The 23,474-nt window shown below is 48.0% G+C and overlaps 7 protein-coding genes across 7 annotated transcripts; 3 read left to right on the top strand and 4 right to left on the bottom strand.

The window, feature by feature from the left end:
* Positions 1-4,372: 4,372 nt before the first annotated feature.
* On the top strand, positions 4,373-4,763 carry Pdw03_5284 (uncharacterized protein; the record flags this gene model as incomplete). Its single annotated transcript, XM_066101015.1, has 3 exons — positions 4,373-4,527; positions 4,639-4,660; positions 4,728-4,763. The coding sequence occupies 3 exons, from the start codon at positions 4,373-4,375 to the stop codon at positions 4,761-4,763; spliced, it is 213 nt and encodes a 70-aa protein (XP_065957955.1).
* A 944-nt stretch (positions 4,764-5,707) lies between these two features.
* On the bottom strand, positions 5,708-7,020 carry Pdw03_5283 (nineteen complex-related protein 2-domain-containing protein; the record flags this gene model as incomplete). The annotated part of the gene is made up of 2 exons (XM_014683538.2): positions 5,708-6,861; positions 6,939-7,020. 2 exons carry the CDS (start codon positions 7,018-7,020, stop codon positions 5,708-5,710), a joined length of 1,236 nt encoding a protein of 411 aa, XP_014539024.2.
* A 194-nt stretch (positions 7,021-7,214) lies between these two features.
* Pdw03_5282 (Small nuclear ribonucleoprotein SmG, putative) lies at positions 7,215-7,702 on the top strand (the record flags this gene model as incomplete). The annotated part of the gene is made up of 4 exons (XM_066101014.1): positions 7,215-7,244; positions 7,319-7,390; positions 7,511-7,585; positions 7,643-7,702. 4 exons carry the CDS (start codon positions 7,215-7,217, stop codon positions 7,700-7,702), a joined length of 237 nt encoding a protein of 78 aa, XP_065957954.1.
* A 438-nt stretch (positions 7,703-8,140) lies between these two features.
* On the bottom strand, positions 8,141-11,916 carry Pdw03_5281 (Transcription initiation factor TFIID subunit TSM1/127kD, putative; the record flags this gene model as incomplete). The annotated part of the gene is made up of 2 exons (XM_014683541.1): positions 8,141-9,568; positions 9,622-11,916. 2 exons carry the CDS (start codon positions 11,914-11,916, stop codon positions 8,141-8,143), a joined length of 3,723 nt encoding a protein of 1,240 aa, XP_014539027.1.
* Positions 11,917-12,509: 593 nt separating this feature from the next.
* Positions 12,510-14,118, top strand: Pdw03_5280 (CDP-alcohol phosphatidyltransferase; the record flags this gene model as incomplete). The annotated part of the gene is made up of 7 exons (XM_066101013.1): positions 12,510-12,537; positions 12,613-12,716; positions 12,792-12,917; positions 12,987-13,030; positions 13,082-13,159; positions 13,210-14,054; positions 14,105-14,118. 7 exons carry the CDS (start codon positions 12,510-12,512, stop codon positions 14,116-14,118), a joined length of 1,239 nt encoding a protein of 412 aa, XP_065957953.1.
* Positions 14,119-14,579: 461 nt separating this feature from the next.
* Positions 14,580-18,201, bottom strand: Pdw03_5279 (LEA domain protein; the record flags this gene model as incomplete). The annotated part of the gene is made up of 2 exons (XM_066101012.1): positions 14,580-15,104; positions 15,163-18,201. 2 exons carry the CDS (start codon positions 18,199-18,201, stop codon positions 14,580-14,582), a joined length of 3,564 nt encoding a protein of 1,187 aa, XP_065957952.1.
* A 2,796-nt stretch (positions 18,202-20,997) lies between these two features.
* On the bottom strand, positions 20,998-22,445 carry Pdw03_5278 (Terpenoid synthase; the record flags this gene model as incomplete). The annotated part of the gene is made up of 4 exons (XM_066101011.1): positions 20,998-21,626; positions 21,689-22,004; positions 22,065-22,139; positions 22,323-22,445. The coding sequence occupies 4 exons, from the start codon at positions 22,443-22,445 to the stop codon at positions 20,998-21,000; spliced, it is 1,143 nt and encodes a 380-aa protein (XP_065957951.1).
* Positions 22,446-23,474: the final 1,029 nt, after the last annotated feature.

The following is a 23,474-nucleotide window of genomic DNA, read 5'->3' as shown; positions in this document are numbered from 1 at the left end:
TTTTGAATATGGAGAGGTTTCACCAGAACGGTAAGAAGTGATTGGGCATCACTTACCGTCTGCATATGACAGCGAGCAGGTGACAGACAGACGGCAATGCTACAGGTGACGAGTAGTGCAAATTCTTCCTTGAATAACTTCAATGAAAAGACAAAAGCCCCTAGTGACTCGCAGGTAGCAGCAATGCTTCGAAATGGCACGGCTGTGCGGCTTTTGAGAGATCGATCTTGTTAGGGATTGGGCGGTACGTCGAGCCGTTGAATGCAATGCGGTCTCAGATCTGTCGGCAATTCAACCGTTAGGAGAAAGTAGGTGAAGCCCTGGAACGCTGTTGGGTCAAGGTCCTAGCTTGCAGGTTGCGAAAACGGAGAGATTGTTTGAGAGACAGGATCAATATAAAAGCTGGAAGTCGAGAATAGGCGATGGAATCATGTCAAGTTTTATCAATGTGCTGAGTGACACAGCAAGGCTAGGGAGAAAAAGCAGCCCTGGTCTTTTAATAGATTTCATGAATCAATCGAACCAGGCACATGAACCATGTACATCATTCCGCCAGGTCATTTCAACTTCTCGGCCCGTTTAATCTCAATTGAGGCCCGTGCCATTGCTAGATGGGAACCAGGGATCTCGGACTATTCAGAACTTCTAACGGACAGGAAAAAACAAAGAGAAATTTAGATGGCTTTTGAACCCTAGTCCGATCACAAATCCCAAGTCTGGAAATCAGCTGGACCCAGTAATCGTATGCCCATGATCCACTTACCGAGCGTTTCAGATCTTTTCTTTAGTGTCTAGCGTCATGCCCTGATTTAGCCTCGACTCAGTAGGAGACAATCATATGCCCAGCAATGGTGTGAAACGAGAGTGAACAGTGGACGGGTTGTACTTTGGACGGCTCCCTGAAGATCTTCCCTCCAGGCCGTTAGGCCCAAGTCAACCTGTCTCTGTTCAACCTTTCCTTTTTCTCGCCCTCAACATCTTCATTTTATTCCATCCGGTGTGCTGGGTGATTAAGCCCCGGAACTGCATCCCCATTGGAAACGGTCCCAGTATGGCACGCCGCGGACATCGTTAAGCTCCACCATGTACCACCCTGGACAGGGCTATGTACCCGCCTGCAGTTCTACCTGATCGACAAACCGTCTCATGATTCATAACTTGGCGGTGGCTCGGGCAGCTTTGGAATGTTCCATCCTGAGCGGGTAGCTACAGAGAGCTTCTGGGGAAAGCTAAGTGGCATCCGGGCCAATCAGGCCAAGTCGGCCAATCCAACCTACTTGAGAAAAAGCAAAGTATACAAGATCGCGGCAGGACTGATTTCCTCATTAAAGGCATTCAGAGAATATTATCCTAATGTACGTGACTTATCTAGTCTTTTGATGTTCTCACGTCCAACACGGGAGTTCGTTGTGCCAACATGATTTCGCGAAAGGCCCGAAGAGATCAAAGATTGATATTCGAAAAGGACATAAGACAGTCTATTTTCTGTTGGCTTATTTGAAGGAATAGAGTAAAAAAAAAATTGAATCAATTGGATACCCAAAAAAAAAGATAGTCACCAACGTCCACAACTACCGAAAGAAATATGGAAAAAACATCACGAGCTTGGCAGAAAAACTTCCGACCCCTTTTCCCCAGATCTCCAACATTTTCGAACGGTCTTTATTCAAAAGAAGCTTTAATGATCAACCGCTGGGATGGCCTAGGTGGCGTTGAAACCGGCAATATCAAGACTGAGCCTGCAGCAGCACGAACGCGCACAGATTCCGTCCGATACCCTAGCTAGTGGGAGAACCTTAGCCTCCTGACTCTGTAGGAATCTTCCGAGGAAAAGTTCATTCTTTGAAGCAATGCTATATTGGTGTTGCAGGTCTATGGAGTTGCCGCCCCAGTGGGTTTGAGGCTTGCCTTTCCGTGTGCTAGGTGCTCCTAGACCTTATTTCCCGCATATGCAGATCGGATTTGCGGATTTGATTTCTGTATGTGATTTAATAGATAACTTTACTTGGTGATGTGTCCTATATGTCAGGCAGCATCAAGACCTAGATAGAAGGTGAAACAAATCTGGGGAAGGGGCGGGATGGAAACAGACAGAACGGGGATATGGGTACTAACAGTGGACCTAGGGATGATCAGTGGAGAATCAAAAGCTGGAAATGATTCAGAAAAAGCAAAAAGAGGATGGTGTTGTCTCATTTGAAAGGAATCTCTTGGTAGCCTGTTGGTCGTCCGTTGGTCGTCTTTTGGTTATTGATTGGTTGAAGTAGGGCTGGGATCCCGGATACCGGGGTCATGGGTGGGTACTTTAGTGTGTGCTTTGGTGTAGTCTATCTCTTTTTTTTTGGGGGTACTGAAATTTGCCAAGCACATTATCAAATTGGTGGCCATTGGTTGTTTGGCTTAAAACAGAAAAAATTGCCTACGATAGTCTTGGAGTTGAGACACTGAAGCTGACGGAATCTTCTTCGCCAATAGGTGGGGACTCGGCTCCTTCCTAACAGAGACAGATTTTGCTCGTTGCAAACCAGGAACCTGGGTTCCTAGATGAGACATTAAGTACAACTAAGAGGTGGGAGGAACATCCAGCCTGCTGCATTCCAGGCCATGGCTTGCTGGCATGTAGCGGTGCACTGACGCGGTTAGTGCGCTAACAACTCTCAGTTTAAAAGGACACACTGTGACACGATGTTGGTTTTTGTTTCACTATATTTTACCTTTCACTGAAGGTTTCGGGAAGTATGCGGCATTTCTTAAGTCGACCATCTTCAATCATAGCGCGTAGAACCGGTAAAATCTTGACCAGTCTTTCATGGGGTGCCAAGTAGATGTTACTCATGGATAGGAACTTAAGCGGTGGACAAGGTTAGTATTTTCCTGCTCTGAATCGGTTCAATGCTGTTTCACTATTGACTTTCACAAGGGATGTATCATACAACCCCATTCCAAATTTTAAGCGCGCAAAGTAGGGGGCTAAATGACACACGGAGATATCGAGGGCAATAGGAGAACGCAATCTCTATTTACTAGATCATATATGCATGTAAGGCTACTGGTACTACCATTTGCCAGTGGGACAGGCGATAGAAAAGGAGCCAGTAGCGGCTATCCCCGAAGCAAAGGCCAGACGTTTGAATTCCCCATCGCGTTCCCGCTTCCGTCGGCCAACTGCGTCGTCCCGGGATATCAACCAGTCAAAGAGTCGGTCAAGAGGGAGTTGATTTTATGAAATTAGATTAAGGGCAAGCTATGTTCGCAGTATCACGGTTGAGACACACACTACCTTTGGGGAGGTCATAAAAAGAGCCCAACACACAGTATGCAAATGAAAAATGCCCAGTGAAGGAAGGCAATGGGATGTTGTATTTACACAGAATGTTATGCGAACTGAGCGTAGATTGCACTTCCTTTAAGTTCTCAATATATCAACAGGGCCTAAAAACGGACACATGATGCCTAACAACAACAAACACTGCCGAGGAATACTTGAATTCAACCGGTTATTTATGTTTTAAAACAAGCGAATGCTAGTCACGATGATCAATACCTTATTTGCCATACACACTAGAACACACACAGTATTAGTAATACATTGTTTCCGGAAAATGGAAGTGCTACCTATCTCAGACATTATTGTGCCTACTCATCATTTAGACTTCTTATCCTTTGTGTGTTTTATTGTCAGATACTCTCCCAAGACTAGAAACTAAGCAGCGTTAAAGCACACTAAGCTTGATAGAAAAAAAATCGACCGAGGAAAGGTCAATGTGGCTTTTATCCTCTCAAATGTCTCGTTTTCTAAAGCTATCGTGGTTAGTCAAGGAAGAATTCAGACATTTCATGTTCATTTAAATCTTGACACGTAGTTCTACTAGGGTCTCTAGTCCTCATAGCGCGTTGTTGCAAAGAAAAGGGTGGCAATAATACCCTGGCGAAGAGCATTCTTTGAGTCCACTGCCTCTTCTTCTTTTTGAACAAACATGAAAAGCAGATGATTCTGCAAATTATCCTAGACACAGCACTGCAAGGCAAAAGGACAGCACTTCACACAGTAGGCTTCGAGCTAGCAGCTCTCAATGAACTACAAATGCCATTTGTATCCTTTTTAGGGGAAGTATGCCTGCTCGCGGCCTCTTGACCAGTTCGATGCTTATCCTGGACGTGATATATCCTGGCAATGTATAAATATAGAACTCAGTTACCTTCCATGGACTTGTCATTGCTTATATCTTTATTCAAAATTTGCTGGAACAAAGTGGCTTGGTTCGCAACTTAGCTTCATTAAGGAAAATTACGGTAATTGTTGCGAACATTGAGGTGGTGACAATCTGATGTCGATAAAGATATCAGATTACTCAACAGCATAGCTGCCACTATGGATGCAAAGGTGCTAGATTTTGAACTGGAAGTTCGGGATGTAAGCTGGAAGTTGAACGGTCCGGAGATTGTTCTGCCTGCGGAGAAGAAGGTCTCAAAGATTTCCTATCTGAGAGTTTCAAGCAAGGGACAGAAGACTTTCCAGGGGACTGGGTTGGACGCGGGACACTTCTAGAAACTGCTGGGCGTACGGAGTAGAATTAGGACATTAAGTGAACAAAGTCCAGGCTTCTTGTTTGTTCAACCGGAACTTACGAAATGTAGCTTAGAAACTATCTTTCTATTTGTATGCAAATACCCTTGGGGAAAAGAAATAGCCATGTCTGCAAGACTGACGAGGCAAATATGTTTAGGGAACGTTAGAGATAGCTATCGACCATGTTGGGTGAAAATCAGAGGCAAACGACCAGACGGGCCACCCGGCCGGCCGCACCGTCTCGTTGCCAATCCAAGCGATTGTGCTGACCGTTTCTCCAATGATGACCGGAATATCGTCCACGCAGACATTGAAGTAGGGTGCCATGGAATCCAATTTCGATGCAAGAACCCCATATAGCAATTCGCATCTCAACTTAAGAATTAACACGCTAAACGGCTTGCCGGAGAATCTGACTGATTGGAGGATGGTCGAACAAGGTGTCATTTTCGTACACAGTAAGGGGTCTGGCGTTAGAAGTTGAAACTCAGGTCTAAACTGTTTACAAGAGGTGATCCGAGACATAATGTCGCCATAGGATGTGGTCAACTTGTCGTACATTGCAGAACGCATTTTGATGCTAACATTGATCGTGTCCATGGCAAGACACATTAAATGGTCATGTCGCATGAGTGCCCAACGAGCCTTTTTTTTGGCCAGACGGGTCAAATTGGACTTACTCAAGGTGTAAAAACCGGCTTTTGGAGTTACCCAGCATGGCATATATGTTGGTATACCACAGAGTGTATCATGGGGTGAAAATCCTATTCGAAGGTTGCAGCGGTTTCAATAGGCTTAGCATGACTGGAGCCCCTCGAATGGGCGGCAGTATTACGATAGGGTACATGGCGGTCCAGTGGCACATCAAAATTTCAGCTGTTGATTGGCATGTTGGGCTTAGATGGTGGAGTGAGTCAGTGAGGTATCGAAACAGTTGCACGATAGAGATGGTTCATGTTACTATAGTGCGTTTTAAATAGCACTTAGAGAGTGGGCGGAATGTGATGCAGTACTCGCTTTATGGGTATCAAAAGAAACAACGAAGACTCCACGAAGACGACGCAAGGGAATCAGTTGTCGACGTGCAGTTGAGTCCAGGCAGCTTGGCTGGTAGTTACATGCGCTGCCAGGAAAGCGCTATGAAGAATCCTCGAAGCTGGAATCCGAGGAATCCGACATTGAGGCATCTCTTATTGGGACAGGCACAGGGGCACCGATGCTTTCCAGCCCTCGGGACATCTCTATAGCCCCACTGGACCCATCAAGCTTTGCATTCGAAGCATCAGCAGCTTCCTTCTTGAGTCGCTCATAGTTGTCGCCAGCTTCTTTGATCATTGCCTGGATCTCCACCTCACGAATTGCGATATCTGCCTTCTCCTGTCTCAATTCCTCCATCCGGCTGATCATTAGTGTTTTCGACACTTCCATAGATGCCAGAGACGTGCGCAACCTTTCAAAACTGCTTGCCAGTCGTGGAAGAGATGTCACTTTGGGAGGAGTTTTCGGACGATCAATACCGGCTGACTTGCCATGACCCATGGCCGCATGAACCTGGGCAGCTTCATAAGCAGCCTTTTCCTCCAAGTCAGAATCGTCTTCATCGGAGATGCCCTCGGCATCCTCAATAAGATCACGCATTAGTTCACGGTCTTTCCGCTTCTTCTCACGCTCTGCCTTTCGCCCAAGAGCCATCTTGCCATCCTCCGTGAAAAACTCCTCAAACCCTTCCGCAAAGTCTTCGTCGTCCCGAACCAGTCTTGTATCCTCTTCGACTTCTTTGTCTCCACGTACAATCGCATCCCAGTTATCGGTATTGGCTGCGTTGTTAACGTCCAATGAAATAAATTCGTCCGCCGCACCGTGTTCCATAGCCAGGCGTGCGCGTCGGGCCTTTTTCTCTCGAATCTCGGCTTCGCTGGGGATGTGTTCCTGTTTTGGAACAGTCATAATCTCCCCAAATTTAGCTGCAACGTCAACAGCCTTGCTGGTTTCGTCGTCGGTAGTTGTCTTCGGTGTTGAGGGCGTAGAATCACGAAGTTCCTTCAAGTAGTCATGACTATAGGTAGGCCGGTCCTGGTCCTGGCCGACTCGCGCGGAAAGCTTTTCAGAATAAATTAAAGGAAGCTGACCGGCACTCCTTTCCATTGTCTTTCGACCCAGACCGTGGCGTTTCGGTAGGACCACTTCGCTCTCTTGGTCTCCATCATTCATTGACGTCTCGGGGCCAAAGGATAACTGCAACTTAGAATTTTGCTTCGGCCTAAAAGCAGCGGGGCGCCTAACGACTGGCTCTGCAAATCTCCATGTCAGCTTCGATCGTGGGAGGCAAATCTCTATGGTAGAAAAAAAGTAATCTTAGCCTACATACCTGACGCAGAGCCTCCATCTTCCTGCTCGTCATCCACGCCAATCTTGCGGGGCTTTCTGCGATTGACAAATTTAGAGCTCATGTTAATAAGTACTCAGTCCGGCGAAAACAGAGCGATGCAAGGAGTGGGAGTGTGAACTTGGAAGCTGGCGGCTCTTATCGCTTATCTCATGTCCGGAATATTATTTGTCCGTCACAGCTTGCACCAAACTCCCAAAGCCACCGCGGTGACTTGAATCTTTCCAAACCCCAGGATACCCAACCAACTTGCCCAATATGCCTCAAGCTCAGCCTGAATTAAAGAAGGTTAGTGTGTCCCATCTTATGGTGCGCTCTTTTTCATCCCGAGGTCTCAGCTGATGTCGTGTCTTTTTTTAAAGTACATGGAGAAGCGGGTCTTCTGCCAACTGAACGGCAACCGTAAGGTCATTGGCGTCCTTCGAGGCTACGATGTATGTGCACACCCCAAAAACTGGTATTCGTGAAGTTTGGGCGCCCCCTGGTGCGCCATACAAGACGGGATGACGGCGGTTCTGATCAAGCTCGGAGGAACTAACGATGCCTTGGCGCAGGTCTTCATGAACATTGTTCTAGATGAGGCATTTGAGGAGAAGGATGGCGGAGAGAAGGTCTCCGCTGGCATGGTAGTACGTTCGTCCCTATTTACAGATGCCAAGAACCCTGCTAACGCATGTCGTTATCAGGTCATTCGTGGTAACTCCATCGTGATGCTAGAGGCCCTCGAGCGCATTACCGATAAATAAACGACACATCTACACACACGATCTACGACGTTTCTTTTGATTGAAGGGGCACGCACATAGGCACCACTCTATTACCGAGTGCTGGGAGAAGATCTAATGCGACTGGGAGTTTCTGGGTCGGTTTCTCTTATGGGAACAATCAAAAACCTTTTTTTTTCTATCCTTTATTATCCTGTTCGTTTGCCAAGGCGCATTTTTAGACTAACATGGCTATCCCACTGATTTTCTGACTGTCTACGCCTGCTCCATGAATGAGGGGGGCTAAACACAAGGCACAGCTAGGTGGCATTGAAATCGAAAGATAAAGCTGAATAGACATCGAGCCTAGGAGCATGCTTTAGTTCCATCCTCCTGCCTGAGTCAATGGCAACGGACGGACATAATAAAAGAGATAATGGGTAAAATACATGTGATATTCGAAAGAACAACGTTGGATAATCATGTTGGTCGGCCACCAAACTTGAGCTTTAGCTTGGGTGTAGACGTAGCAGGAGCTTTGGGGGTTGTGCTAAGCGCAGGCAATGGTCTGGGAATGTGAATTTTGGGGAGATGGTTGGGAGTGGGCGTTCCTGGAGCCAGGCCAGTCTTGGACTGCTTGAACGTAATACGAGTTGATGAAGGTGGGTGCGCGCCTTGATCCTCGCGTTTGCGTTTGGAAGATGGACCCAGGCGGGCTTTGGTAGATCGATAGAAACGCAGCTTCCCATGACCTTGGTTTTGCACACTCCAATAGCGGGGAAGTTTCAACCGCACGAGCTTGGATGTGACTGGGTCGTACAAGGTACGGCAAAGGTCAGTGAGTTCGGAGAGCTCCAAGAGGCCCATACACGGTGAGTTACATGCTGCCCATATGCATTCCTTCATAGATGCGTCGCCAGCAAGCTCTCGTTTGAGGGCTTCGATGGCTCCAGGAATGGTCTGGCGTCGTGCGATGTCGTCCCGGCGGATTTGGGTGGAGGATTCTTGTTCGATGATCAATCCATCATTTTGGAATGGTTGGGTTTGTTGCGGACGACCAAAGGCAATTTGTGCTAGAGTCTGGCCAAGCAAACTTAAAGATTGGTGGCGTATCCAGGCTGAGGAATCGGCGGACAATGTGAACATGAGCCATCGAAGGAGCTCCGGACTCTGGGAAATGTCAAGGTCGACCAAGCATTGGAATGCTTCTATCCGGAGAAGGTCGTAGGTTCCCGCTCGTGTATATGGGATGAAACGCATCAAATCCAGGTCGATCATTTTGGCTTGCATTAATTGCGCTTGGCATTGAAGGGCGGCCCGGGAGTAAAGATTCTGGAAAGAACTAGACCACTCATCCATTCGTCGATAGCGGTCAAACTCGGCAATAGCATCCTTATCTAGTTGTTCCTCGGCCTGGACCTCGAGAACACGCTCCATATCGAAATGGTCGAGGTCCTCGTCCGTCCGCGCCTCGCTCTTGCCAAGCATCGCATGGCATAGAGACTTCATTAAGGAGGCAACATAGAAGTTGTCCGAGTACTCATTGTTAGAGTTGTCGTTAAACTTGAGTTTGTCGAAAAGAAATCGCTTCACCCTTAATGGAGTTTTGCCACTGTTGTCACGAACTTTAGAAATTGCGTCAGGAATCACTTGTTGGAGGATGTAAGCTGCTCGATCGGAAAAGTCATTCGAGCGAGTCATTGGTGATCCTGGGAGACAAAAAAGCTCCTGGAACGCCTTCTCAAGGTGATGTAGTCCAACCCAATCAATTTCATCCTTAGCATGCTTTACCAAGGCACGTGCAGCCGTAGTACGTATTCCATGGAAGTATCGACTATCCATGAGTGTGCGAACAAAGATGGTGGAAATCAGAGGGTGCTCTCGTTGGGCAGTCATGTATTGCAACGACTGAGCATGTTAACATAGTCCGTCCATTGGTGGAAAACAGCAAGGTAACTTACCTCGAGCTGGGCCACAACATCCCGATCTTGTTGAAGCTGTGAGAGATACATGTATCCTGGCATACCGAGAGACAGTTTACAAATCCACTCAAAGTCTGCATCCATTCGGATCCACTCATAAGATTCCTGTCCCATTCGTTCCTCGTCCTCTTTCGTCCAGTCAGCCAAACGCCAAGCCTGTGTCTCTTCTTCGGTTTGAAGCACATCTCCCAGGCAGTAGAGCAGAACCTCTTCTTGGACTTCAGCATCGCCCGAGGCGACGGCTCTTTCTCTCTGCTTCTTGTTGCGCTTGAGCCGTTTGTACTTCGTGTTGTATGGAATGTCAAACTTTGTCACCCCCTCCTTGATTTCAACGATGTGCTCATAAGGGGTCCCATCTGCCTCATGAATGCGAATGGTCATTGACCCCGTGAAGACCGGCTGAACTGCGCCCGCGTAGACGTGCCGGACCTCTTCCTTCACGTCACGCAAAAAGGAATCCTTGTCGAGATCGCGAGGGGGTTGTGGTTCAGATTGGACCTGTCTGATCATCATTTCAACGACCAGCTTCTTCTTGTTGAATCGTTGAGTTGCTTGGAATCGTGGACATCCCGCGCCGTATACCCATTGTTGGAAGAAGACGTCTAATTTCGCGTGGCCGAGTCGCTCGCAGGTCTTTTGGAACAGGGATGAAGTGATAGCTCCATTTGGAATGTCGCCCATACGAGAGTTCAGGAAAAGACGAGAAATAATGCGGGACATCGTGGCCTTTCCACTCGCCTTGGTTAGTCGGCGATCCAGAATAAACAAGACTAAAGGAGCTTTCAACGCAACAAAGCTATATTCAGAAGGATCAACCTTGAGAATGTTACCCATGTCGTATATCGAGGGGCGCTCATAATCCAAGTCACAGACTTGATCAGACATTTGCTTTAGTCTGAAACGATATTCATTGTTTCCGCAAAGCTTTCTCATGAACGTATCAGTAATGTACCATGCCACACCAACTGTCACCCATGTATCTGAGGGCTCTGCAGGAATGATGTTGATTCCAGTCCACTGACATGCTAGACCGTGCACCTGAGCCCGAGTAGAGTCATACATGGGGTCGATCATCTCGGCTGGAAAAAGCAGACGACTGCTGCAGATTGACATGCACGCAGTTGGAAGGCTATCAGTTGGGACATCATCGACAAAACAAATCTTGTAACTGCTGAAAGGATACGACCCGTATGACAGAGAGAAGAAGTCAATCGCCTGAGCCATGGGAAAACTACTATTTTGAACTTCGTCGGCTCTACCTGGGAGGCAGAATGCGTGCAAAGGAATAGCGTTTTGGCCAAGTTGTTCATCCTGGTCACTTTCGCGGAAATCGGCCAGGTTGACATACTCGAATGGACCAATGGCGAACCCAATTTGCAAAGCTCCCAGTGGTGAGTATGAGGCAAAGGAAACTGTTTTGCGGGTATGGTCTTTGGGATCGACTATGTCATCAGTCAGGTCGCCGGAGCACACCACGGACATGTCGAGGCCCTCATCGTCCGCAGAAAGTTGGCGGTTCGGCGCTTTAGAGCGGGACGTGGTTGCTGCGCCGGACGCGTCTTGACTCTTGCGGTCGAAAACATCACCAAGAGAGCTGGGACATGTTATGGAGACCTCCCAGGTACAGCGCGAGGACATGTCATCTACGCAAGGAAATAGGGGACAGCCGATACCAGACTCAAGTGAGTTGGTGGTGTAGGCATGTGGATACCGTCGATCTCCATTTTCGACTCCGACAAATTGCAAGCCATCCCGAATAGTATCAATAACAAATTCAATGTTCACTGTCAGAGCCGTGAATCGCGGAAGGTTTGCCCTGACACTCGAAGGGCCATCCACATTTTCGACAGTAGACTGTAGTGCGATCTGATCCTGTGCCTCGGCTGAAGATGGATCCAGTTCGTCGATGCGGACGCCCTTTGGTATCGTGATGGGCAAGGTAGGTCTTGGGGGAGTTTGTAAGAGGTTGTGGATCTTTGGCGTCAATCGCTCGTGATAGTGTACGCCGTAGAGTTGTAGCGATTCGTATTGATCGGTGTATTTTGTTGTTGCAGGCTTGCCGTTGACGCTCAGCTGCTTAACCTCGCCTTGTCGAAAATTTAACCAAATTGTCCCTAGGTCTCTGCGGCGAGGGTGGATTGTGATTTCCGTTCTTCCCTTGAGGCTTTTGGATGCTAAATCAATCTCAAGTTCGACTTTCTGATGTCCGACGCTAAATCCCAGATCAAACGGGCGTGCCGCGGCGCCAACGGGGAGTTCGACAACACCCGGCATCGTGAAGGAATGGTTCCTCAATGACGGGATGCGCGGGGGGCGCTTTTAAGACCATCCACCGTCATATCCAACCAGACGCGATAGGTGATTGTATTGTCAAGGGCGGGACGCAATCGAAAAGCAGTTTGTGTGGAGCAGATACAAGCTCCAAATGACGGTAAAATGCGAGATGGGCGATTACGCGATTATCACGGTGGAGTATCGCACGGCGCTGAAGTAGATCGTAGCGTTAAGCGAAGACTAAAGTGAGGGGCGATTAACGAGTTCGAAGACACGATTAGCTGCGACGATGCGACCCAAGTCCGAACAATGCCCTGGCAAATCCCGTGTGGTCTCAGTCAAGGTCGAGCTTCCCTTGTTCGCGTTCCCGATGCGGAGCAAAGCACGTGATTTTGACCTGAAAATCCATCTGGAACAATATCCACTTCTCCTTTTCTCCACGTACTCGTGAAAGTCGACATTTGTGTTTAAAGGCATGATTTGATTTGCTGTGCACTTGCCCATTTTACCCACTTCCTTGCTTGCTTCGCTATGAACTAAGGTGTTGGTGTTTACCTCCAACTATACTACGTGACACGGTCCGATCTTCAAAGATGAACGCGATTTATCGAATGGTCCAAGGTTAGTGATATACAGACTGCGACCATCACATTTCTTCTGAATTCTTAGCTAATTTTTGGACGTTAAACCCTATAGAGACCCAAGATTCCCTCTCCGACGATGCACTTCTACCCCTTAAGTCTTACAAGTACTCGAGTGTCGACAAGTCGTTCATTTCCCGGTACATCTTGAAGCACTACGTATGACAATCTTGGAAACCTGCATGGGTTAGTTACCTTGCATCGGAACAAACGACTGACTTTTCCTCTACATAGTGGAATGCCTTCGTCGAAGTTGTGCCGATGTGGATGGCCCCGAACATGGTGACCCTTCTTGGTTTCATGTGGATCGTGGCCAATATCTTTGTTATTCAAATTTTTGTGCCAGACATGGTGGGACCCGTGAGTGTTTCTGATCTCGTTACTTGCTCGGCATTTTATCGGAAGTGGCGAATTAAGCAGACACTTTAGGGCCCCTCTTGGATTTACTACAGCTTCGCTCTTGGCATGTGGATGTGAGTGGCCGGCTACCTTCATCTTTTTTATTTCCAACTTACACAAAACAGGTACTCTACCCTCGACAATGTAGACGGTAAGCAGGCACGCCGAACCGGGACGTCCAGTGGACTCGGAGAACTTTTTGAGTTTGTACCGCCCTCTAGAAAGCTATGGATGGATCACTAATCAGGTACAGTCACGGTATCGACTCCTTGAACTGCACTCTGGCCAGTCTACTTTCGACAGCCGCAATGGGCTTTGGGGCCTCGCAACTTGGTGCTTGGACCGCACTCGTGCCTTGCTTGGCCATGTATTTCTCGACATGGGAGACCTTCCACACCCACACCCTCTACCTCGGCTATTTCAATGGCCCGACTGAGGGCCTGATCATCGCCTGTGCAACCATGATTGCCTCCGGAATCTGGGGCCCCGGAATCTGGTCTCAACCCATCGTTGGGTTCCTTAACTTCCCCCAAATCTTCGGCAACAACTCCATTAAGGACCTTTGGGTTTTAATTCTCCTGGGTGGCTTGTTTCTCGGACATCTCCCCGGATGTGTCATGAATGTCGCTGAGGCCCGCAAGAAGCAGGGCCTGTCATTTGCTCCGTTGCTCAAGGAGTGGGTGCCGATGATCGTTTTCACGTTCTCCAACGTTGCATGGCTGTTCTCGCCTTATTCAAGTATCCTTTCCGGCAACCACCTCATATTGTTCTGCTGGGTCATCGCATTCGTCTTTGGACGCATGACAACCATGATCATATTGGCGCATCTCTTGAGACAGCCCTTCCCCCTCTGGACTATTATGCAGGCTCCCCTCATGGGTGGCGCGGTACTAATCAATCTACCTATGATCGGCTTCCCGGCAATTGCTCCGTGGCTGGAACTCTTCTATCTCTGGGTGTACTTCTTCTTCGCCCTGGTTATTTACATGCACTGGGCGGTACTCGTCATCAACCGCATCACCACTTTCCTCGGCATCAACTGCCTTACTATCCGAAAGGATAAGGCTGCCGAGAGAGACAGAGCCTATCGCAACCTCGGTGATTCGTCCCAAATAACTCAGTCTCGCACATCGACTGACGCATCCAAGACACACTAACTTAGTCTACGCCACGCCATCTCTATGGAACAATCGATGATCGACACTTGTTTAATTGGATCGATCCCTCGTTGGAGTTGCCACAAAAGCGCCCTTAGCGGTGCAATGTTTAAACGTTCAACCTCATTGTAATTATGAACATGTCCATTCCTTCTACAATTTGTTATTATCTTCATCCGATGAGAGATACTACAAATCATAGAGGGGTGGATTTTGATGAAACCTAGCATGGAAATTGCACCCTGCTATTCTGCATACCTGTACTTTTTACTTACGAGAATTTTAATATTTGTGAATAGATCAAAAATGAATCAAATTCAGTACGAAGTCTGCGTTCATTAATAACGAAAGAAGTGATAATACAGGCAGAAATAGTACACCAAAACAAAGCCATTCAGCGCTGAGAAAAGCATCGAAACTGAGAAAAGCACAAAAGCACCGTGAATAACAAATTCATTTCAATTTTTCATTGATTTCCACCGAGTCCAAGAGCATCGGTTAGACTACCCAGACCAAGTCCTTTGATCAACTTGTCTAGTCCGAGACTGCCAAGCAGACCATTCAACAACCCACCAAGACCAAGACCATCAAGCAGACGACCTACCAGTCCAAGCACACCGTTCAGTAACAAGCCAACGGCAGCGATAATCTGGAACAATGGCTCGGAGAGTAGACCCCAGAGGGGGTTCAGCTTCTTCTTAGCGTGGGGCATATCAGCGATGCGTCTCTTGCCGTTGTCAATGGTCTTGATGACCGTCTCAGTGAGCTCCTTGATTAAATCGGCAAGCTGGTACTCCTCGGGGGTGGCATTGCGGGAAGCGGCGCGCGCTTTGGCGGTCGCAGCAATGCGTCCATCGGGATCAAGTGCGCGGACGGCTCCGTTGCACTCTTGCAAAATGCGGCCTCCCTCTTCGATAAGCGGTTTGACAGTTTGAACAAGCTTCTCCTCGTCGAGTTCCTCCTTCGGGGTGTGGTCGGCTTTTTCGCAGGCCTGGATGATATGTTAGTTTTGTTGTTACAAAGAATTCAAACGCGGGAGTAGAACATGCCTCTTCAATCTGCTTGCAAACGGGCTTGACTCGGTCAAGAGTCTGGCTGAGGATGGAGATCATCTTCTCCGCGAGCTGGCGATCGGACTCGGCCTTGGCTGCAGCCTCCTGCTCCTCGGCCGTGGGTCCTTCCTCTGCCTCCTCTTCGGGCTCCTCTGGTTCTGGCTGGGGGATGTTCTCAAGCAAGGTACATTCGCCAATCTTGTTTCCATCGTTGTCAACAACATAGCCGTTGTCGTCGACTGTCTTGCCTACCAGTGTAGCCAGGTTACCTGAAGTTAGCTTGCCAATTAGGTTGCCATCCGCATCGCGGACTTCGCCCTCCTTGGTGATCTTACGCCCAGACATGGGGTTGACATCGCGCTTCTTCTCCTCTGGCTCCCAGCGCTCAACCTTGCCAATGGTGTTGCCGTTCTTGTCGAGGACATCGCCATCCTCATCAACCTTGCGGCCTAGAAGGCGCATGGCGTCGCCTTCAATCAGACGTCCGATGATCTTGTCGCCGTCTTGCACGACTCCGTCCCTGCTGACTACAGCGTTGTCGAAGCCGTAGAATGGTCCTTCAGCTTTGTGTTTCTCGGCGCCGGGAATAAGCTCTGCGCGTCCAACAACCTTGCCATCATCACCCCAGATCTGGCCCTTGCCGTCGACCTTGCATCCAGCGAGGCGCTTGTCACCTTCGACAATGCGCCCGACGACAGCACCGGTGGCTGGGTCGACAATGTTACCAGACTTATTTATAACCTTACCATCGAGAACAGAGAGGTCTTCCTCGGCAGGTGCCTCCTCCTGGGGAGGCTCGTAGGGCTCGGCACGGCCCTTAACGTTACCGTACTTGTCGGTGATCTCACCATCCTCGTCGACAGCGCGACCTCGGAGCTTCTTAGCATCACCTTCAATAAGCTTACCAACAATGGAACCCTCATCATCCTGGACAAATCCATCCTTGGTTACAAATAGGCTCTCCATGCCAGCAAAAGGACCCTCAGGCTTGCTCTCGAGCTCATCCTCCGGAATGAGCTCAACACGGCCAACGATTTTCTTTCCGTTGTAGATCTCGCCGTCCTCGATCTTCTTACCGGCAAGCTCCTTGGGATTCCCCTCGACAACACGGGCAATCGGGTACCCCTCGGGTCCGATGACATAGCCAGCCTTGTTGCAGGAGAGGCCATTGACAGCAGAGAAATTAGGTCCAACCTCTTCCTCCTTGGGTTCGAGGCGCTCGGCGCGCCCGATGACGTTGCCCTTGCGATCTAGGATCTCACCATCTTCGTCGACACCACGGCCGCTCAGTTTCTTCGCGTCGCCTTCGATCAGGCGGCCGACGCGGGTCGAGTTCTCGTCTTCGATAAAGCCGTCTTCACTGACAACAAGGCCCTCCAGACCGGAGAAGGTGCCTTCTTCACCTTCATCCTCATAAATTGGGAGAGCTTTGGCTTTGCCGATCACGTTGCCGCGGTTATCCCAGAACTGGCCCTTGTCGTCGAGTGTGGCGCCGAGCTTGGATATTTTCTTAGTGTCACCTTCGGTGAGTTGGCCAACAGGCTTGCCTGTGGACTGGTTGATGATGTAGCCTAGCTTGTTGCAGACCTTGCCTTCGAGGGTCTCGAGGCCGGGGATCCGTTGCTCGACATCTTTGGCGGCATCCTCTGCGGTCTTTGGGGCATCTGCAGCCGCGTCCGCGTCGGTTTCCTTGGCATCTTTGACGGTATCGTTAGCACCTTCGACTTTGTCATCAAGGGTAACCGTGGCATCTTCACCAGCGTCTTTGTCGGTATCTGCAGCATCGTCCGTGGCACCTTCGACATTTTCTTCCAGGCCAACATTGTTCTTTTTGGCACTGTCCTTGGTGTCATCGACAGCACTGTCCACAGCATCGGTCGCGTCTTCAGCGTCTGGGGCGGCATCTTTGGCAGTGGACTTGGCCTTGTCGACATCTGCTTTAGCATCGGAAATATCTTCCTCGGCCTCATCAGCCACGCTTTCAATAGCAATCTTAGACTTTTCAGTGGAGAGATCATTCTGAGCATCTTCATACTGATCCTCAAGATCGTCATAAGCGCCACTGACCTTATCAGTGGCATCATCAGCAGCACCTTCAATGGCCTTCTTCTGCTCCTCAACAGAAATCAAATCTACCCGGCCAATGGCATCTCCTTCATCATCAACGATCTCACCATCTTCATTGAGGGTATACCCAATAAGGTCTTCCGGGTCACCCTCAACGATGCGGCCGACGATCTGACCAGTAGCATTCTTGATAACACCGCCATCAGAAACAGGCAGCCCTTCAAGTTGAGCGATATCCGTAACGAATTTCTCCAAGTGAATCTCTCCAACGCTTTTCTGGGCGTCTTCCGCAGCATTGTTAGCCTGGTCCGCGACCTCGTGCAGGAAATCGACGCGACCAATTAAATCACCCTCCTCATCGACAATCTCCCCATCATCGCCAACAGTCCGTCCCACAAGATCCTCCGCGTCTCCCTCAACAACCTTTCCAATGGGGCTCCCATATTTTCCGAGGATATTCCCGCCCTCAGCGACCTCAAGACCCTCCAGTGCAGAAAGATCGAACGGCACAGGCAGGTTATTAGCGGCAGTCTCGGTGGCATTCTTCACACCATTCTGGACACTCTCGGGACCTTTCTTGACTATCTCCTCTGTCTTGCCAGCGAGACCCTTGGCCTTACCGGTCAAGCTTGAGGCAGCGCGGCCGAGTGGGGCTACGGAGCCGGAGGCGGAAGGCGTCTGAGAGACTGTGTCATCAGGTGGAGAGATAGGGCGGCGCTGCTCAGTGCGCTTCTTCGACTTTGGGGAGGGTGTCTCTGGAATGGATTGTTCTTCGATCTCATGGTCGAGTGGTTCTGGGGCTTTCTGGGAGACTTTGCGGGGTGTAGTTTTCTTCGTGGTTTGGGGGCTTGCGGCAGTAGTGCTGAGCTTGCTGGTTCCACTGGATCCGGATGTTTTCCGGGCTTTGGCAGGCGTTCCGGCCTTAGAGCCTAGCTTAGCGGGTGCTTTGCTCACGGCAGGAGAAGACATTGTTGTTTTAGTTTGGTATTGGATGGCTGTACAGATGGGATGGTGTGTTATTTTTATAGTGAATCAAAATCGAGTTGGAGAATTGCAAATTGAACGTAATACAGTGGTGTCCGTTAAAAGCGTGGAGTATGCTTCGTTAAAAAGTTTGCGGTTGGAATGATGATACACAAATCCCGAGACCAGGGTATATTTCGGGAATAATGTTAGTTTCTAGATGGGAAGCAATAGAACAAATTTGAAAAGATGAAATGAAAAAACTCAGGGATGGGTTCAACTGTATATATAAAGAGTTCCTTGATTCTGATATCATCAAACCAAGTCCACCATAGCTCTCTATACAGGCACGATACCTGCAGATCCTAGTACGTCATGGACCGTTGATATCATCCAGGGCTTCATTTATTATCATTTCTGCTTGAAATCCCTGTTCGGCGGATTGTAATAAAGTTAATATACACAATGTTTGGCCAGGGCGTTGTAGGGCCGAAAGCAGCATCATCGGCATCATGGAGTGGGGCACTTAGATGAGCTGCTAAGCGGAGATTCGTCTTGGAAATGGTTGATCAATTTAGTCTATCCGGGTGGGCGCACGAATCAGAGGGCCATGACTGGGATGGTGGGAGGGAATGTAGCTAAATCGGGGTATAGAAGGAGGGTGAAGGTGGGTATCTGTGCTTCTTCAGAGTGACCGGGGGCTTGAACCTGTACGACTTGGGAGGCAATGATATTCTACAAAAACACTCACTAAATTCTGGTCCCATAGATGTTTGATTCGTCGCACGAGGGATGGCATCTCCGTGTAAAACTGCAATCCTGTTCACGTTCCTGACCTGAAGGACTTCAAGTCCCCAAGTTTCTAGATTATCTGAGCAATTCAAATCCCAAAAGATAACAAGATTGGTCGAATGGTTGCGAATTTCCATGGATGCTTCCCAGGCCAGGCTATCTCAAATGTGGGGAAACATGGGCGAACAGACCAGAGATCTATCAGAGAGACCATATACCGTGTCCGCTACAATTTGCCTCCACTGTCAAACCCTGTCCCTGTTGAAACAAATCCAAAAAAAACTCCTCAAGTTGTCGCTAAATTGGAATTTGTATAAAAACTCGTGGCCAATGTAATAGTTCGGCAATTCAATGTTTCTTCAGTCAATTTGCAACACAGAAATTATTCACCCGCAACGAGAATTTTGTTCAATGACGATTCTTGCGAACTTGAATCCTTGTCCGACTGTTCTTTGTACACTTGGATGGCAGAAATGTCAATAATAAGCAAAACCGGATCTCGGTCGGGGCATGTCCCTGGCGTAGAGTGGGGATGAGATCATTTTGATCTATTTTGAGTGGAGAGTTCAGCCACACAAGTCATTGGCTGATATCATCGTCTCAATTCAAGGAACACTGTGTCCAACTATCTTGTTGTTCCAATGGAATTTATTTCTGGTTTCTTACAAGGCAGTTGATTCTAAGTCGTGCAAAGGCTACACAGTGGAAATTCCCCGGTTATCAAACTCCGAAATCAAGATTCGCCTTCAGTATTACCTCTTGGCATCGATTAGCTCTATATTGTATACGGAGTAGATTTACACTACATATGATTTAACACGGAGGGCCTGGATATATCTGCTCCCCGATGACTTGAAATGCTAATATCTCAACCCAAGCGAAGGCCGCTTCTAAATACGGGCTTGGGTAAACCAAACCGTGCGGAATACTAAAACTTTGTAGACATGCGCTATCAGTCCCCAAATTAATCTAGCCTTCACCTTCAATGGAGGAGATCAAGAAGTGTCTCAAAAAGTCTTTCTTCTCTTCTACTTCCTGCCACTTCTACAAGTAATTCTTCAATGTTCGCCAATGTTGATGATTGCCCAAATGGAATAGGACCAACAGATCTACGATATCCACAACGACAGGTGGTTATATAGAGGCGTAGCGGTGGAATTTTAGCGAGAATTGATCATGTTCAACAACATTACCCAATTTCCACAAACGTGAGAAATTTTTCAACGTATACATGGACATTTAGCATTAGCAACATGATGGAATTGATCCTCTCCCGATTAAATTTCGGCAGATCGATATTTCGTCCTTGGAACCCTGATGTGATTTTTGAGCCCCACGAAGAAAGCGATTCGTTCATTTTCCTTGGTCACACTTCACACTTTTACCATTACTTTTCTCGAACACTGCCCTGAGTTATCTTATCGTCGGCAGTGCATTAATGTGAGAATTTAGATGCTCAACTCATCCCTCGAATCATAATTACATCTGCTCAAGTGGCTTCCAATAATGAGCTTTACCGATAGCCCTGGGCAGAGTTTTACATATCCACCTGACCATGTAGACTACATGACAAGGCCTGGAAGTGCATCCGGTATCTACAGTAACGGTGACTACACCAAATTGTCCAACTTTCAAATCCGAGGTTAAATATCAGAGTTTGGTGACCTTTCAGTTCAATAGTCTCATCTGTGTAAGCTGCAAACCAATGGTGAAATAAACCCTGGCTTATACCACTGACATCCGTATAATGCACGTCTTTCCAATCACGAGATTATCACCGCATCTCTCACCCTCACTTTGTTGGGATATGTGCAGCTCGAGCCTCCCGAGTCCAAAGTCCAAAGTCCGACCGGATCTACGAAGTATGAGACTACACGCTCCATGCGCTCCTATCTATAATATCGTAGCACCTACAGGGCGATGGGTCAAGTGGAATCAGCTAAATCACATCATGTGCCTTAAACGCTGTATATATCGAGCCCAAATATACTGTCTCAAGGAATCAGCTATCTATTCTATCTTTGCCTGATAGCGCTTATACGACGTGCACCATTTCAGATGGGTATCCGCAAGGGCCAGAATTGCAGTCTCCAGAGTTGGGTCGTGGGCATCCTCATTCATTGAGACATGGAGCGCTTGGTACATCTCTACTGCAGCCGAGACATAAAGATTGTGAAGATCGCATATCTCTTCAATCTTCCTTCGAAATTCAATTTCCATGTGGTCCGCATCCATTTCCGCCTTCTCTTTCAACGATAATAAGACTGCATTCATGGTCTCGCCATCCCGACGATCTTTCTCTAGGCCAACGAGGTCGTTTTGCAGCCCTAATACCAGACTTATCTGGTTCAGGAGATCTTGGAGGCCAGAGAGATATTCTCCTTCGATTGGTTTGTACATTGTCCGCATCAGAGTGAAGAATGGCTGGATTGCCATTGTTTTACCGCGGAATTGCATATACGTTTCGAAGTTGTTGGGCAAAATGCCTTGTCGAAATCGAAGCTCGTCAAGCCAGCTCTCGCAAATATTGCACAAATCATTGTTAAGCTGGCGGGAAATGCTTTCATCAAGGTCAAGTTGCTGGTTGCAATGGTCTATGAAAAATAAAAAGATTGACGCGAGCTTGTTTGTCGCAGAGACTGCTTTCACGAATCAATCTCAAAACTAGAAAATCTTCCGCTGTTGATCTAGATATACGCACCATCTGCCTTCCTTCCTTGGAACTTCAAGATCAGCTCTTTCAAATTCGCGGTAGCGGCAGCTGGCGGCATAGCCTCCAGCAAGTCATCTGCAGTGCAGATTGCAGCCAGCCACGCGGCCAAGCATATGCGGATGCTTTCCGATCGTACATCGGGGAAAAGCAGGTTGACTGTCGCTGCTTCGGCAAAGCAGCTCTCATGAAAGTCTTGGGCATCTCCAGCGTTCTCTGGATTGATGGAAGCCTTGAATTTGGCGTGTGAAGAGATGACAGCCGATTGGGGGACTGAATCGACAAGGACTATGTTGTAATCGGGAATCTACAGCTTCGTTGAAGTTGTTTAGTCGTCGATTCACGAATATTACAATGATTCAATTACCTGGAGGGATACATCGCGTATTCCTAGGGCAATTTGTGCTCCCGAGAGGATTGCAGGGTTGCATACTCTCGGCGCCTGAGGCCGCTACTCAGCGGCGCTCGGACCAAGCAATTGGTCACAGGAAAAAGGGGTTTCATGTTGGATAAGCGAGGGCTTGGCATGTTATGTAATAACTCTACATTATAACTGGTGTTTAGCACTATCCAATAGAAACCATGCGATCCTTACAGAATCTCAAATTTCACGAGACTTGATCACGTGCTCCTCGTTGAGGCGCTTGTAAATGGGAATCTTGCCCGTTACATTATTTGGAAGACGGATCCCACTAAGAGGTGAGACGATCCCATCGTGCTGTGAAGAAAGATAATCACACGTAGCCATGTTGAATTCTGAAATTTGAATAGTTTGTGATTGCGGACAATTGCCATCTTTTCTATCTCTATTCGGATCCAGCATAGACGTTTAAGAAAGTCGGAGTCGGAGAGTCTCCGAAATCTATTAATCGGTCAAGACTTTTTCCTCTTCTTGATGGAACTTCGTATGCATGTCGAAATCCCCTCGTCAATTTCTAGCAGCATGATAGGTCATGTCATCGACTAGTTCACCTGCGCGAGAACTCCAGGTTTCTCGGGAGAGGCTATAATTGCACGAATCCTCTTTCGCATTCTATGCAAAGCAAATTATTGCCCTATCGAATGCAACTAGCACCGATCACTTGAAGTGCACAGTTTCTAGAGCATCAGGGAGCGTGCCGTGTTGCCTGTGTCCATGTGTGGCATGGTGGATCGCGGGTTTGGTCTGGTGCTTTCCCCAACCCATGCGGAATAATCCAGATGAAGTGAGACATGCATTCTAAACCTATGCCAATCTCTAGTAGTTTGTGAGGATCTTTCGGGATTACAGTAGAAGTCAGTCCAAGTGTTATAGAACAGCCTGCCGGATAAGTGTAACCCTGTTATGTTGTACTACCCCCCCTAATTAATATCAACAAATTTTTTTGAATTGGTCCGGAGTGGGAGATTGTAGATGATTGTCTATCTATATACGATGAGTGATCGAATTTGCTATCAATGCAAATTGCTCACTGTTGGATTTGATGGATAGCTGTGAGTGGTAGCTAATGAGAGTTGAAACACAATAGTGCTCGGTCATTATACGAACGAAGATACGTGCTATATAAGACATGGATAATATTGTTGATATGAAACACATGTATCGTTAGTGACAGACTTATTGGAGTCCAACGCGAATCTCCTAGGACATCGAGTTCGACGACTATGAAGGAGATTAGTTGCATAGATAGCACTTCCCCTGCTATCAGCACTAGTGGATCTTCGATTTCCGTTGCTTCTCTCGTTATCCATTTTCATATTGATGCCGAGGTAAGCGAGGTAATTATAACCATTCCCC

This window comes from Penicillium digitatum, chromosome 6 (genome assembly GCF_016767815.1).
Source record: "Penicillium digitatum chromosome 6, complete sequence".
NCBI lineage: Eukaryota > Fungi > Ascomycota > Eurotiomycetes > Eurotiales > Aspergillaceae > Penicillium > Penicillium digitatum.
Note: the sequence above shows the minus strand (reverse complement) of the source record. Positions and strands in the feature narration are given on the sequence as shown.